The sequence below is a fragment of the Melospiza melodia genome, chromosome 4 (genome assembly GCF_035770615.1).
Source record: "Melospiza melodia melodia isolate bMelMel2 chromosome 4, bMelMel2.pri, whole genome shotgun sequence".
Lineage (NCBI taxonomy): Eukaryota > Metazoa > Chordata > Aves > Passeriformes > Passerellidae > Melospiza > Melospiza melodia.
Genome location: NC_086197.1, coordinates 12,375,376 through 12,389,143, shown reverse-complemented (window position 1 = coordinate 12,389,143; position 13,768 = coordinate 12,375,376). Strand labels below are relative to the sequence as shown.

Here is a 13,768-nt window from a genome sequence, read left to right as displayed (position 1 = left end):
TGAGATTCACCTTTCTGCCCCTGCCTTGACTTCCTGCACCACAGGAGCACCAAGTGAGAGGCAGCAATGCTTCTCTCTGCCCTCAAAATTTCACATTTTTGATACAAACACTTGGCCTACTTACCATATGCATTACTTTACTTACCTCTAATGCATTGGGTCTCAGAGGACAGGAGAGGTTATTACAGTAAGCAGTTATGATGACATGCCTCTTAGCAGGAAGCATGTGAGCCCCACTGGAAAGAATATTATTCCTGGCTTAGTTTTATACTCAAAATTAAAATTGTAAATATTGTTTGTCATATCGTAGCACTTGTTTTCCCCATGTAAACAGGTGAGAAATTAGGACAGGATGGCATTATTAGCAAGTTGTGCCTTCAGCCCCTTGGTGGGTTTAAGTTAGGTTTTGATATCGCTGACCTTCCTTTCATTACATGTTTCTCATTTTATTTGCAAGGAAGTGGGCAAGTGACAGATGTCTACTGTTGCAGCTGTCTCAGAGCTTCCTGGAAATCAGCACCCTCTCTCCTTAATCATAATTCCTGTTTGAGTCCTGTATCTTTGGTTTTTCCAGAATCCAGAACACCTGTTGGAGTTCTGCATATTCTGAGAATGTTGAGATGGACTTCTTTATCCCCACCTCTGCAAGGATATTTCTGGCACCAGCCCTGTTTTGCTGGATGCTGTGCAAGCACTGAGCAGAAGGCAGGTGCTGTCCCAGATTGCTTGGCTCTGCAGTGATGCAGTTCTCCAGCTTCAGAGCAGAGATGGCTGCCCTTCTCTTATAAAGTGCTCCTTTAAAAATATTGTCTTCAGTTTAATTTTTCAGCAACTAAAAGAGGGAAGTGGACATGTTTTAGGAAGTTTAAAACTTTGTAGCAAAAGTGAGCTGAAAAGACAAACAAACTGAAAAAAAAAATCCCCATGATGTCCAGGAAGCAACTGTCATTTCTGGATATACAGAAGAGGACAATTCTTGTAAATTTTGATCAAAATGTTAATTGATCAGGATTGATTTAAATGAAAATGTCTTTTCTGAAATGAGGTCACATCCCCTGACATGTATCATTTGTACAAAAGATTCATCAATTATCAAGCCTCTGTTTATCTGAATAACATTTATATCCCCTGAGTAATCATGGTGTCATACATTGGTGGACCTTTGTGTGTATTTTTAGATATGAAGTAACATCTACACATTTTATTAGTCTGTGATTATTTATGGACCTCATTGCCAAAGTATACTAGAATTCTTGGGAGAGAAATTTATGGAAGAAAAAAAAAAATCTATCAGAGGCTGTTAGATATAAAAATGAAGATGCAAGCTCAGCATTAGGGAAGCCACAAACTGCCAGCATTGGAAGGATGCTTCTGCATTTACTCAGTGTTTGCCCTGTTCTTGCACTCTGCAGGAGTGGTATCAGTTTGGTTGCCTCCACTTTAATCCAAAGAAATCCCTGTCCATGAAGTGTTTTTCACTGGGACAGTGTGCTGCAGCCCTTGCAAGAACCCAAGCAAATAGCTGGATCTGTTCCAGGGCCATATTGGGCTGGATATCAGGAAAGGTTCTACCCCCAGAGGGTGAAGGGGCACTGAACAGGTTCCCCTGGGTCCGGTCACCGCCCCAAGGCTGCCAGAGCTACAGGAGACTTTGGACAATGTTCTCAGGCACTGGGTGGGATTTTTGGGGTGTCTGTGCAGGGCCAGAGGCTGGACTCAATGATCCTGATGGTACCTTCCAGCTCAGGATATTCTGTGATTCTATTAAAGCTCTTTATTTTTTCTGGCTTTTTTTTTTTTTTTTTTTTTTTTTATGGAAGGCTTGGCCTGCTTTCCAGTGAGCTCTGCTGGTTCTTGTTCCTGTCAGGCTGTGAATACAATCAGTGCAGACTCAGTTCATCCAGAGGTCACTGGTGTTCTGGGTGGGAGGAGTCTGATGAGAAGGACTTGGTGATCCCCTCACGCTCACTCCTACAGGAGCTGACCATTTTGTCCAGGAATCAGCTCAGCATTTAAATCTGTGTTAAGGATTAGTTGGAGGCACCCATTTCACACTCCACATTGAGTGCATTGCTGGTTCAGGGCCAGCCTTTTCAACACACAGCATCCTGTTGTCCTTCAGGAAGACTTTTTTGACTACTGGCATGTAGAGAGGAGCTCTGCATGAAAATTTCTGAACATTCCAAATACTATGATCTTTTAGCATCAGACCTTTGGACATGGGATTCCTGCAATGTACATTTTAAAATCTCAAATGCTAACTTCACTGCTTGCTGTTACATTCTTTACTGCCTGCATTAATTTTGGCAATGTCCTGATCTCCTATGCCACATCTTGATTAAAATTACTCCCACAGCTGAGAACTAGCAACCACTGCAGCATAGTATTTTCCACTGATCTGTTTTTTGCCCTTCTTTTACATGCTAGCAAATGAGGATTCGTTCTGGAAGGTATGTGTGGCAAAGTTTGTGTATTAGCAGGTATCTTTCTCATCACTGTGTATTCAGTGCTTGCCCCTGATTGTTGTAGTCACTCTCAAGGTACCTGATTGCAGTATTCACTTCTCCCACTTAACTAAATCTTTGAGTCCCTAAGCTAGAATTTTAAAGAGATGAACTCTTGGGCTTTAACATGCAAGGCTTGAGTTTAGTCCCTTTGTTGACTCCACTGCTTGAGAAATTGCTAGTTCAGATTTATGAGTTTAATGAAAATTTGGTAAGAAAAATGAGTAACCATTCTAGTTCCTACAGATTAAGATCTCCTTACATTGGGAGATCTTCTTTCATAAGATCTCCTTACGTTGGGGTTAAAATTAGGATTCTTTGAGCAGGTAGTTTATGAAGAGTAATATTTTGGAGAGTGATTTTTTGACAGGACACGTTTAGAATTCAGGATACAAACCTGACTAAAACTGCCATGAAACTTTTAAATTAGTATTCCAAAAAATGAAAGCACACTTTTGGAATTGAGAAACATAAAATTACTATTTGACTTCCTAGAAAAGCAGTAGGAAATTTTTTATTTTTTGTAATGGCTCACAAGGCAGGAGAGTTTCAGAATCAGTGTCTCCTTAATTAAAAAGAGTAATTAATGTTGCCACCAGATTAGCATAGCAATCTACTACATGACATTGTAACTCTGTTGATGAGTCTCAGTTCATGTTGTGTGTTGCTTCACACAAAGCACTAATCAGTCTTGTTGGAGAAAGATTGTCAGAGCAAGTCTGAGCAGAGACCAATTAGTGCCAGAGAGAAAGGGGCCAGAGGAGTTCACAAAAGAGGGTTTATAGCCCAAGGCTGTGCTCCAGCCTCCTGTTTCCCCAGCTGCCCTTTGAGGCAATGGGAATGAAACATGGAACTGTGCTTCTTCCCCAGAACCCTTTTCCTTTATGCTTCCCTCTGCTTTGGGCATGACAGACGAGTGATGCCCACATTAACTCTGATCCAGGACAGAGTCATGCATGGGGATACATGTGTTGTAGTAACGCACTGGCAGAGAAAAAAGTGAAATAATTCCTGTGTCACAATCTGGCTGTATTAGTTGACTCTCTCCTGTGTTTAATTAGTAGGGTTTTATGTTTCTGTTTCAATTTCTATGACTTGCTTCTGGGTCATTTGTTGTTTGTATTTGTTGCTATCATATATCTATTATTTCTGTCTTCTGTGTCTGTCAGGGTCCTTTTGACAGTTAGATTTCGTGTTTGAAGGAGCCTGTCTGCTGCAGTAGAGGCTTTGAATGCTGTGTAGAGAGAAGTTCTCAATGGATTGACTTTACCCAGAGCACCCTTCTCTTGCAGAGCGAGATCCACCATGATGAGCACTGCACTGCTTGCAAGCGTGGTGTTAACCTGCAGCCCTGTGGCACGTGTCCCAGAGCATATCACCTCAACTGCTTGGACCCACCCCTCAAAACTGCCCCCAAAGGGCTCTGGGTCTGCCCAAAGTGCCAACAGAAGGTAAGCTACATGCAGCATGGTGTACCAAGAAGGGAAAATGGGAGACACCTCGGATTTGTGTACCCCTAAACAAATCTAACCTATGGTGGTAGCTCAGTGGACTACATTAGATAAAGAAGCACTGAGAGGCTTTTAGTACAGTTTGCAGTATTTATTTATGGTATTTTTCACCATCCTAGAGTTAGAACATACAGGGAGTGCTGTAGCTTGCCTGTAATTGCTAAGAATTGTCCTCTTAAGGTGTCCCTTCAGTTCCTTCAGCTCCATTGTTTACAGTGGCACCACCAGCATGCAGCCAGACAAAAGATTGTCAATCTTAGAGATGAGGGAGGCAGTGTCAGAAGAAGACACTCTTCACCAGTGGATCTGAAAGGTGTGAGGAGAAAACTTCCTTTTCTTTAAATCACATTTGTTACACACAACTGTTTATCACAGTTATGTGAGATATGCTAAACTGTCTAGTTGCTGTGAATAATGCTGATTGCACAAGTAAGAAAAAAATTATTAAAACACTAAAGTATAGGTTCTGTGCCACAGAGTTCCTTGTGCTTAGCTTTGAGATAACTTTTATGTTCTGAGACAAGGACCCAAGTTCTGGTCCTGCCAAACTGTAAGGCTGGAGCAAACATTAATGCATGTTTTTTTGGAATCCTAACCCTTTATTGTTTCCTGAGCTTATAGGTTTTAAAGAAAGATGAAAATGTGCCATGGACTGGAACTCTGGCTATTGTTCACTCCTATGTCACTCATAAAACAGGTAGGGATTAACTCAGCCTCTGACAAGGGATTCCCTGCTCCTGATAGCAACGCTGTGTGAGTCCTTAGCTGAAATATCAAATAGCATTACAATGCTGGCAGATCTGATGGTGTAGGTCATGGGACCATGAGTGACTGGGGAGAGCAGACTTTTTCTGTCCCCTTCCCCTTGATCTGCTCCTCTGCTGCCTTCTCTCTGTAAGGAAGTTGAAAGTGATCTCTCAGGAACTTCACTCTGCTGGAGGAAGCTGTCATCAAAGGGTGCCTTCCCTGGAACAGTGCTGAAAACAGGATTTTGAGGCAGAGTCAGGCTAAGCAGAGCAATGGAATTGGGTGTGTACACAATGCCAGGCTAGTGTCCCTGACACCACAGCAACCCCAGCTTCTCATTGTTTCTGTGTTATAGGGTATGGCAGCCACTTGAGTCATGTGTGACAGCTCTGCATTGAGCATTGTTTTCATTTAATTCCCTGTTGCACTCTTACAACAGCCTGTTTGGGGCATTAGATCATATTTGTAAGGACCTTTATGGAGGTCTGGCACACTTATAATTGTGCTTTTCTGCCAGGGTCACTAACTATTGCCATTCCAAGGGGCTGGCCTCTTCCTAAATGCCACTCACCTCTTTCTAGGAGACCTCCAGGATCACATGAAATCTAAGGATTAATTTTAATTCACCTTAAGGATGCCCTGTACCTTTTGGGTTGTCCTCCTGTGTGCTAACCATTGACACAGACTCATGCACAGAATCCCAGAACCATTGAGGCTGGAAAAGCCCTCCAAGTTCATTGAGTCCAACCTGATCCCACCTTGTCAACCAGCCCAGAGCACTGAGTGCCATGTCCAGCTGTTCCATGGACACTTCCAGGGATGAGGACTCCACCACCTCCCTGGGCAGCCCCTTCCAATGCCTGACCACCCTTTTAGTGAAGAAATTCCTGCAGGCAGAAACTCCAGATTTTTTTGGCTGTACCTGCTGATAAAAGACTAATGAGACCTTAAACTCACCCTGCAAAATACCTTTCTGTCCTCAAGTGCACAGTACATCCTTTTCTTAACCTCTGCATCCTTAATCTTATTGTTCCACAGTCAAAGAAGAGGAGAAGAGAAAGTTATTAAAGAGGAGCAGTGAGCTGAAGAGTGAGCACAGACAGTTGGAAGAAAAAGATCGACTTCTCAACAGTGCAGTGAAGGTAGGACACCTGATGGGGACACACAATCTCCTGAAGAGATGCTTATCAAGAATTTAAGCCCCAAAAAATTGTATTTTGTGGCTAGAAAATGATTCAAGCTCACAAGCAGTAGATTTTCAAGTGTGAATGTGTTTTTCTGTGAGGAAGTACGTGTGCATTTTCTTTATGCACAAAAGTAAGCCACTCTGGCAGGCAGAGGAGGAGGGATCACTTGAATTTCTGTGGCAAAATACACACAACAAAATTCCACAGGTAGCCATGGCTGCCTTCCTTGTAGTTGCATCTATAGCTCTGAGGTACCCAATGACTTCAAGGCACTTCCATCCTCCAGGGGAAAAGTTTGGTCACAGGTGTGTCCTCAGGTGGTAGCTGCTTGTCCATTAGCTCAAACCTCTTGGTATTAAGTAGAAATAACCATCTTTACTGAATGTTGTATCATCTTTCCATGACTATTTTGTCTCTCCAAACTGATTTTAAAGCTAAATATTGTCTGGAGGTGTCTTCCACTCATATTGTGCTATGAGGAGCTGAATTCAAAGCCCAATTCCTACCCCTCATGGCCGAAGGAACTATCTGGGGCTACTTCCATCCTGAGAGGCAGCTGTTAGTTTGCAGGGCAGCCTCAATAAATATTTGTCACTTCCTTACCCTGGAAAAAGCCAAGTGGCAGCTGCAGGAATAACTGCTCACTGCGTGTTTCACCATTGCAGTTATCCAGAGGGGGCGTGTTAAAATATTTATCGCGTAAAACAGAGTAGAAGGAAAAGCAATAACTTGTTAAAAGACATCACTGTATATTCCCTGTACATGTGTGCAGCACTAATGGAACCACATGTGTGTGTAATAGGTAGGAGAGTGCAGTGAGCTGAGGAATTTGGAAAAAGAAAAGCTGTCAGCTATCAGGTGTGTGTCATAGCTGTCAAAATCAGTAAGAAACCTAAGCAGAATCAGGTTCTTCCACTGGGCAACACTGTCTTATTTAAATGGTAATATCAGCCAATGATTATATTTATTGGAAATGTATCCACTTGAAAGAAGAAAATAAATTAAAGGTGTCCCACACAGAGCAATTTCATTCTGATATTTTAACAGAGATTTATGTGAAAAAGAACACTCTCATACACCCACAGCTGCAATGGTAAAAACAGACCATAATTTATCTTTCATGTGAAATTTCATGTACCTAAACCAACCTCTGAGCAGCTCCACACAGTTGCTTTCCAAACAGGTTGATATTTAAGTGAGCATTTCCCAGTTCCCCAGGACTGGAGAATCCCCACCCCTGGGCAATGTGGACCATTACCAAAGGGAAGCAATCTGCAGAGAAAAAATTGGTCTGGTCAGAATCCTGGGTGCTCTGGGAGAAAGAAAACAGGTTTCAGGTATTAGAGGCCACTGTCCCCTTTCATTGTGGAGACAGATTCAGGGTGTGGGTCTGTCCCTCACTGAAGAATGGGGTGCTGGATGCAGAAATTTATGGGAGAATTACTGATTCTTCCCACCTCTTCTTGGAGAAATGGAGGATTTGGGATGCCTTTATTTAGCTCCTGCTCTCGTGCCCATTTGCATGGAGGTTTTTATTTCAAGAGATCACAGGGAGAAATGTGGCCACCCTGAGGGATGAAAGCTTTCTTGTGAGTGCTCTGGTGTGACAGTTGTGTCTTGGAGCAAAGTTTTCTGCTGGAAAAATATTGATATCATTGAGATATCAGTGAGATTAATGTGTCTTCACAGTGCCAACTCCCTGAAATGTGTGGCACATATGAAATGGATCCTGGTGAGCATTTATCAGGGTTCTTTGGTAAGAGTGAGAGACCTGAGTGGTGCCTTCTGTATTTTCAGTAACACAGCTCTTGCCCTCCTGTGCCAGGCATCTCTGTGGAGTGCAGAAGGTGTTCCTGTCTACAGGATGGAATCAGAAACACCCTCCAAATGCATTTGGCCTGGGAAGGATATTGTTCCCTCAGACAGCTGCTGCAGTGTGTGCAGCACTGCTGATTGCTCCATTTGTTAAGCTGTGGTTTTGCTTTCCCCAAAGGAGAACATACTTCATTTGAGCAGAATGTGCACCCAAGGCACCAGAGGATGTTTGGAGAGATGTTTGACACCATTTTGAATGTATTCTCAGTCTTTCCTTCTCTCTCCTCTTTATTTGACAGAAATGCTTAGAGCTGAAAACCAGCCTGATGGCCCAGCAGAAAGGGACTCAGTCATCACTGGAACGTCTCAAAACCCTCATTAGACTGATACAAAACGAGCAGATGATTCAGGTTACCATGACCACCACCACCACCACCTCCCTGCTCTCCATCCCCTGGATCAAACCCTCTGCTGCCTCTGCTGCCATGCACAAAGCTCTGCAGCCATCACAGGGCAACAACTGACAGCAGGTGGGAATGGCCACGAGAAACTTTATGCACATCAGCAGAGGAGAGATGAGACTGGAACCAAGGGCAGAAGGAGCAATCTCAGTTTTGATACACTTAGAGACTCTCAGAGCAGGCAGCCCAGTTTGTAGGTCACTGTGGCACCCACAGGGCGGGTTGTGCTGCAGTTTTGTATTTGCCAAGACCTTCAGTGCTTATCACATTTTGTTTTGTTATGTTGGCCTTAATGTATTTATGACTGAGGATGGACCAGAGGAGCATGGCTGGTAGAGGAGGCAGGAGAGCCTTTTGTGGTGGCAGACAGGCTTTCTGTTCCAAGGGGAGAGGAGTTAGTGAGGCATTAGAGAAGTAGTTGGGCTGAAAGCTATGGGTGTGGGGGGGAATCGGTGAGATAACCAGAAACTGAGCTACTTAGCCCTTGACATGGATGTCAGAGGAACAAGTTTGGCCCCATTGATTCAGGGGACCTGGATATGGGGTCTTTGTGACCAGAACAGCATCACGGACACTCACAGAGCCTTGGAAACAAAATATCTTTTTTTTTTCCGTATTATTAGACTTGAGAATTGCAGATATTTAAATAAAGAAACTGTATGAAGTTAGCATTTCTAGTAAAATATTGAAGTATTTTCATGCTGATGCATCTGTATATGCGTTCCAAAATATTTAAAAAATACGACTGTAAAACTCCTTTTGCAGGTCCTTTTTACTTATTCTGCTATCAGTGTATTTTTCTCATGGAGTGTTTGTGCAAGGTCAACCATAACAGTGGATACCTTTGACAGTTTGGGTTTCATTTTTTGAAGTGATTATTTTGTGGTTTTCTGTCTTTTTATTAATTTTGGATTTTTTTTTAAACAAAAAAAAGCAAATAAATATTCTGGGTTTTGTTTCTTGTCAGTACAGATAATATGCCAAAAAAATAACCTTTTTGTACTGCATTTTTAAAGATATGCAACATGATTTTTTTGTTGTTTTGTTTGGAGTTTTTTGGGTTGGTTTTTTTTTTTGTTGTTGTTGCTTTGGGTTTTTTTGGTTGGTTGGTAGGGGTTTTTTGTAGAAATATCTGCTGAAATGGTACAGGGAAATAAAAACTGCCTCAAGGGGTTGTTTCTTAAACTGGAGACTCAGACACAAGACTTCTAGGGGTGGGACAGGGCATGGAAAATTAAAAAGGTTTGGGAGGATTTTGTTTTTGGAAACTTGATTCCTTTTTAACATTTTTTTGGATTTTAGCATATTTGGGCAGTGTAAAGCATTGGCCTGAGAGAATCCCAGAGCACCTGCCTGTTTGCTAGCTGGTCTTCCTGATTCTGCAAGGTGCTGCCTGGGCAGGTGCTGATGGACACCCTGCTTTTCCCAGCTCCCACCCCCTGTGCCATTGTCCCTGTCCCTGTGAGTTCTCCATCAATTAGCACAAACAGGTAATTATGGAAAGCCACCAGAGCAGGACACAAGGCTGGTCCCTCACATCAGCATATCACGTGGTGCCGAATAGCCTTTTTTGTTTTTAATTAAAAAAAAAAAATGAACACGAGGGACTGGCTTTTTCTGTTGCCCAGAAAGCACAAGGTCCCTTCAACCATTTTCACAACTCCGGGAGAAACTGTGCAGTACTAAACAAATCTATTTTAATACACAACTCTCGATTGAACAAGATTTTTATATTCTTTTATTGATGAATAGAGTGAACTAAGTAAAACACAGTTGTTATACATTGGTTAATGTATGCAATTATGCATTCTGAGTGGCTTGCAATGTAGATGTTTTCAGGTTTCATAATCTTTTTTTTCCTTCTCAGACAAATAAAAAAATAAAGGAAAATTGTAGAAGGTTGAATATGTGAAGAATTTCTGAAAAACTGTCTTCAACTGTTAAAAGTAGTTATTTTGAAAAGGGGGCTGTCCAGTGGATAGTGTGCATAGAAAAAAAAAAAAAAAAGTGTTTGTCTTAAATATGCCAATGTAGTTTTACTTCTTTATGATGCATTAAACTTGACTGAGAATTTCCTGGCATTGTTGTGGTGGTCTCTGCTGCCCAGGGCCTGTTGAGGGATCCCCTCCCTGGCCAGACTCTCCTGGGGTGGGGAGGGGGAAAGAAATTTCTCCACCACTGTGTCCCATTTTCAAACTCAAACCCTGCAAGAACAAGTACAATACTTTCTGCTTGATTTCTGTCAGGAAGGTGCCTCTTCCTTGAGGCCAGTGTGTCTCCCAGGCACAGGCACCCTGTCCAGTCCTTTGATCATCTTCCCACCTCTTGGAATAATTGCCAATCCGCCTGGGCTTTCCTTTCACACCTGCACTCTCAGGTGCTCTTCAAATGTGTGGTGACCCTATTTTGTAAAGTAATTTATAAATCGCTTTATAATTGTAGTAAAGTAACAGGGAGAGAAGGCCCTGACAGGGTTTGGCTGGTTTCTGGCTGGTGGTAGGGATGGGACTTCTTCCCAATAAAATTAATCAAATTAAAGAAGAGCACTGTCACAGCTGCATAAAGCCTGCCACAGTGGCTAGTGCTTATGCAGAGCAGAAACAGGGCTGGGGTTTTCTTGTCAGGGGCAGGAAAAAGGGTATTTTTGGTCTGGGAGTGTGATGCCTTGTCTTCACCTCCTGGCAGTTTTACCATTTAATTTCAGGCTGCTACAGGCAGGGGAACTCAGCACTGTGCCCCTGCTTCCCCTACAGCTCAGCTGCCCTCTCCTCCCTCCCAGCCCCTGCTGCATGGAAGGCAGGCTGATTTTTCCTAGCCTTGCTTCCAGTATGAGAAGTATTAGAAGATTTTTCCTAACCTTGCTTCCAGGATGAGAAGACACCTCTCCCCCATGGCAGAAACTCTGCAAATCACAGGTTGTTGTTGTTGTCACCATCATCTGTCTGCCACCACCCTAACCTTTAAACTCAGTGCTGTGCCATCAGACAGGAGCCATTTACAGAGCTCTGCATGCTGCCGTGATAATTAATGCACTTGAAAGAGAGTGCAGCCTTTAATCTTTGGTAGGATTTTAAATTGGGGTTTTGGTGCAGATTTGCAGGAGTTATGATAGGCTCTGTTCCTTGCTGTGGTACAGGCATCGTTTTTGAAAAGAACCAGGAGCTGCAGGGTTCCCAGCCTCCCCTCTCAAGTGAAAGTTATTTTCACAGCTATGCCAGACTTCACAGCTTCAGTGCTCTTTATTTTACTATGACAGACTGTTTTCTGTGCTCAGGACTTTTTCATACCATAAGTTATCTTGCAGAGGACCTGCTCTGCAAATAGCCATTTGAATGAAACTTGTTTTCTCCAAGGCTGTCAGTTTTGTATCTGCACCTCTTCAAACGTAATGTCACCTATTCTTCCTCTTCACTGTCCCCTGTCCCTCAGAAATGAGAGAAAAAGGAACATTTCTCTCTGTTGGGAAGTAACACAGAGCAATGCCAGAATGGGCAATTTTTGTGTCAGGATCTCAGATGTTTCATACTTTTTTCATACTTTGTTTCTCAGGTTTCATACTTTTAGCAAAGAAGCCACTAGGACCCAAACACTCAGAAGTCAGGAAGCAAAGTCAAGACCACCCCATTGTTTTTAGTATGTAGTTTACAATTAGAGCAGCAATTTTTGCAAGATGTTGGAAGATGATTTCACAGTAACATCGGGCCTGCAAGCAGCTTCTCTCATGGCAGACTTCTGTGGAAGGATGGCAACACAAACCACAGCAGCCTGATCAGGAGCTTATTCCACATGCCAAGCTGTTTTCTAGTGGTTTGATGACCTATTAGGATCACTTAAACTTTAAGAAGAATGCATCATAAACTGACACATACTTTTTGTTCTGTGTTCTGCATGTCCTCCGTAGTTGGAAAGAAAGCCATTACACTGAAATGAGTGGCAATAGGCACATCAGATAAAATCTACTCACCCTAATCAGGTTTATCCAACTGCAGCCTATTTTGCTTAGAAAATGAAAGCTGACTTCTGAGGTCCATCACTAGTGACTGATGATGCAAACAGAAAATGCCACACTTCCCTGCTGTAAGCCACTTTAAAGTTCACCATAGTGAAGATCATTATAGCAAGAGTTGGGATTTTTTCTCTCCCTTAAAAAACAAACAAAAACTAAATTTTCATGACAGGAAAAAGTACTACAAAGCATACACAAGCTTGCTATAACACATTCTAGCCAGGGAGAAGGAAGAACAAAAATAAAGAGATACCACTGCCCTTTGAAGTTCTTGTTTGCAATTTGTGCTGGTAAATTGCAGATGATTCTTTGCTGTTTAAATGCAGCAGAAATACTGCACTGATTGAGCAGTTACCACAGATATTTTAATTCACTTTTGCATTTCATCTTTGGGCTTAAAAGGCTGCAGTAAATCCCCTTTCCCCTCAATATTCATGCTAGAAACACAGCAGTCCTGTTGTAGTTGACACTCTTCCAGTTGCTGAGGTGGAAACTTCAATTGTGAAGAAGGGGTGACATTAGAAATAAATTCACAAAGCAGTGAATTGAGAAAAATGAAATTCTGATGTAGATATTATGTTATGGTTTAAAGTGCACTTGCAAAACTAAAGAGTTTTCTAGTGGTTTGAAACTTCATCATAAAAAAATATGTGCTGAGCCATTGACTGTGTGTTTTGTTCTTCTTACCTTCCTCCATTACATCACAACTGAAGAAAATAAAGAAAAAAACCCAAACCAGATCCCAAATTCCACCCACAAAGATGGGTTTCAATTCATCTGCAGTGCTCCAGAGCCAGAGAACAAACATCTCTGCTTCCCATTCATGCACTTCTGACATGGCATTGCCCTCCTGCACGTGGTGCTGCAATTATTGCCAGGGAAAAGGAGGGAATTCCACACCTCCAAACATCAATTGAGTTTCCCAGAGCTCAGGGAGGGAATTCCACACCTCCAAACATCAATTGAGTTTCCCAGAGCTCAGAGGGACATAGGCGGCTTTCTAGAAGGACTCCACAATTTCTGGAAGAATTGCAACAAAAATAGCCTTTTAAGAAAGCACTTGTAAATTTTGTTGAGTTGTCATGTTCTAGCAGAAATAATTTTTCAATCAGCTTATTTTTAGTTTTTTCATTTGTCAACTATTGTAGGGAGGAACAGCCAGAATAATAGGTCTATGGTCTTATTGTGCACAATTTCCACAGCCTTCCTAGCACTAAGACACTAGTTAGGAAGAAACATGAGAACTCATGTACCAAATCAAAAGACTTTTCCCTCAGAGTGACAATTCTGGGTGACAGTTCTTAGATGCTGATCAACCCACTGTGGAAAAGGACATTTTTCCTGGTTCTGTTTGAGTTCCCTTACAAGTCTCCAGCCCTATTCACTGTACAAATCACCAACCCTCAAGGCAGTCTATTCTCAAGGAAGACAGAATAGAGTTTTTGTAGCCCCTCACTGCAATCTTCCATTGCTCTCAGATGATGCTGGAGGACACTGGAATCCTTTGCAACATTCCATACACTGAAATGGCTTTCCA

At 42.3% G+C, this 13,768-nt stretch overlaps 1 protein-coding gene across 3 annotated transcripts in view; it reads left to right on the top strand.

The window, feature by feature from the left end:
* The window catches only part of PHF21B (PHD finger protein 21B), a 133,903-nt gene extending 123,597 nt beyond the window's left edge, over nt 1-10,306 (top strand). For all 3 annotated transcript variants that reach the window (XM_063153927.1, XM_063153929.1, XM_063153928.1), the window contains 5 exons: nt 2,428-2,450; nt 3,797-3,955; nt 4,637-4,712; nt 5,801-5,904; nt 8,064-10,306. In XM_063153927.1, coding sequence (XP_063009997.1) covers nt 2,428-2,450; nt 3,797-3,955; nt 4,637-4,712; nt 5,801-5,904; nt 8,064-8,288 — 587 coding nt within the window. In that variant the 3' untranslated portion in view covers nt 8,289-10,306. The remainder of the gene's footprint in view (nt 1-2,427; nt 2,451-3,796; nt 3,956-4,636; nt 4,713-5,800; nt 5,905-8,063) is intronic.
* Nucleotides 10,307-13,768: the final 3,462 nt, after the last annotated feature.